Source organism: Antrostomus carolinensis, unplaced genomic scaffold, assembly GCF_000700745.2.
Source record: "Antrostomus carolinensis isolate BGI_N321 unplaced genomic scaffold, ASM70074v2 scaffold36402, whole genome shotgun sequence".
NCBI classification, from domain to species: domain Eukaryota; kingdom Metazoa; phylum Chordata; class Aves; order Caprimulgiformes; family Caprimulgidae; genus Antrostomus; species Antrostomus carolinensis.
This window is the reverse complement of record NW_010302298.1, coordinates 1-1,276: the sequence shown is the minus strand read 5'-3', so window position 1 is coordinate 1,276 and position 1,276 is coordinate 1. Positions and strand designations below refer to the sequence as shown.

The following is a 1,276-nucleotide window of genomic DNA, read 5'->3' as shown; positions in this document are numbered from 1 at the left end:
CATGGATATGAGCTGTCTGAGCACCCAGGGTTCAGCCCTGTCCCAGATGCCTTCAGCTCCTGGGAACCAGCACCCCCCTGATCCCTCTGCCCCTCCTTACCCAGGCTGTACATGCTGAGAGCTGCGTAATCAAAGAAGTAGCAGATGTGCCGGGTGCGGGTGGACATGGTGCTGAAGGTGTGGGCGCAGCTGGAGGCCAGGGGGTAGATGCAGCAGGTCAGCAGGTAGGCAAGGAGGGGCCAGGCATGGGGGTCCTCCCGGTCCCCCGGACCTCGCAGCCGCCCCACCAGGGTCCACACAAAATACCTGTGGGGTGGAGGAAGGTGAGGATGGCACCCTTGGGTGTCCCCTGTCCCTGCTTCCCCACCATGGAGATCCACCACCTCCTCCCATGGATGCTGAGAGTGCGATGCTGGGCTGAGGACCCAGGACATGGTACCTACCAGGCAGGTACAAAATGGGTCCAGATATTTAGGGTCTCATTCGTCATTTGGAAGACACTGAGGAGGCAATCAGCTGCTGAGCTTCTGGGGGGGCGATACCCAAAGAGGATCCCCTGCTCCTGGTACCCCTGCAAGGCAAGGACTGGCACCGGTGGCAGTTGGAGGAGAAGGAAGGAAGGACAAATTGGAGGAGAAGGAAGGAAGGTTGGTGAAAGGAGGATGCCTGTGATTCAGACCCAGGACCTCACTGTGAGGACATGTCCCCCCATGGGAGGTGGTCCCAGGAGGGGCTGAGCAGTGCCCCAGGGTGAGGAACAGCCACCCCAGCACGTTGCTCCCATTTGTCACCTCCCCAACCCCCCCCACCCCCCCCAAGCCCCTGGCTTAGGGAAGAGAAGCTCCTCTCTGACCTGGGGCACTTGGTTGATGTTGAGCAGTCGGGGTAACTTGAGGCTCAGCATCTCGTGGGTCGGGGCTCCAGCGCTGGGGGGGACCTTTTCAGCTCGACTTCCTCACTCCTCACCTGGCCCCATCTCACACCCCGCTGGGGAAGCGATGGGATGGGCTTGGGGCTGCCCCGTGATGGGTGAAGAGATGCTGTCCGGGCTCAGGATGGGTGACCTGGGGGAGATGAAACATTGGTGGGGATGTGGCACAGTGTCCCCATGCAGAGTCCCTCAGCCAGACGTGGCCAACACTTCCTGGGGAGTTCCCGTGGGGTGGGGAGGGGAGATGGCATCCATCCCTGCGGGGAATGTTGGGGTCCATCCCTATTACCTGTACCCAAAAGGGGCAGGGAGAAAAGGATGGCACGTCCCTGTGCCCACCACCCA

General features: G+C 61.3%; 1 protein-coding gene across 1 annotated transcript; it reads right to left on the bottom strand.

The window, feature by feature from the left end:
- Positions 1-100: 100 nt before the first annotated feature.
- Positions 101-904, bottom strand: LOC114818374 (membrane progestin receptor delta-like; the record flags this gene model as incomplete). The annotated part of the gene is made up of 3 exons (XM_029083965.1): positions 854-904; positions 444-571; positions 101-306 (listed from the first exon to the last, which is right to left on the bottom strand). Coding segments are annotated over exons 1-3 (385 nt in total), but the record flags the coding sequence as incomplete, so codon positions are not given.
- Positions 905-1,276: the final 372 nt, after the last annotated feature.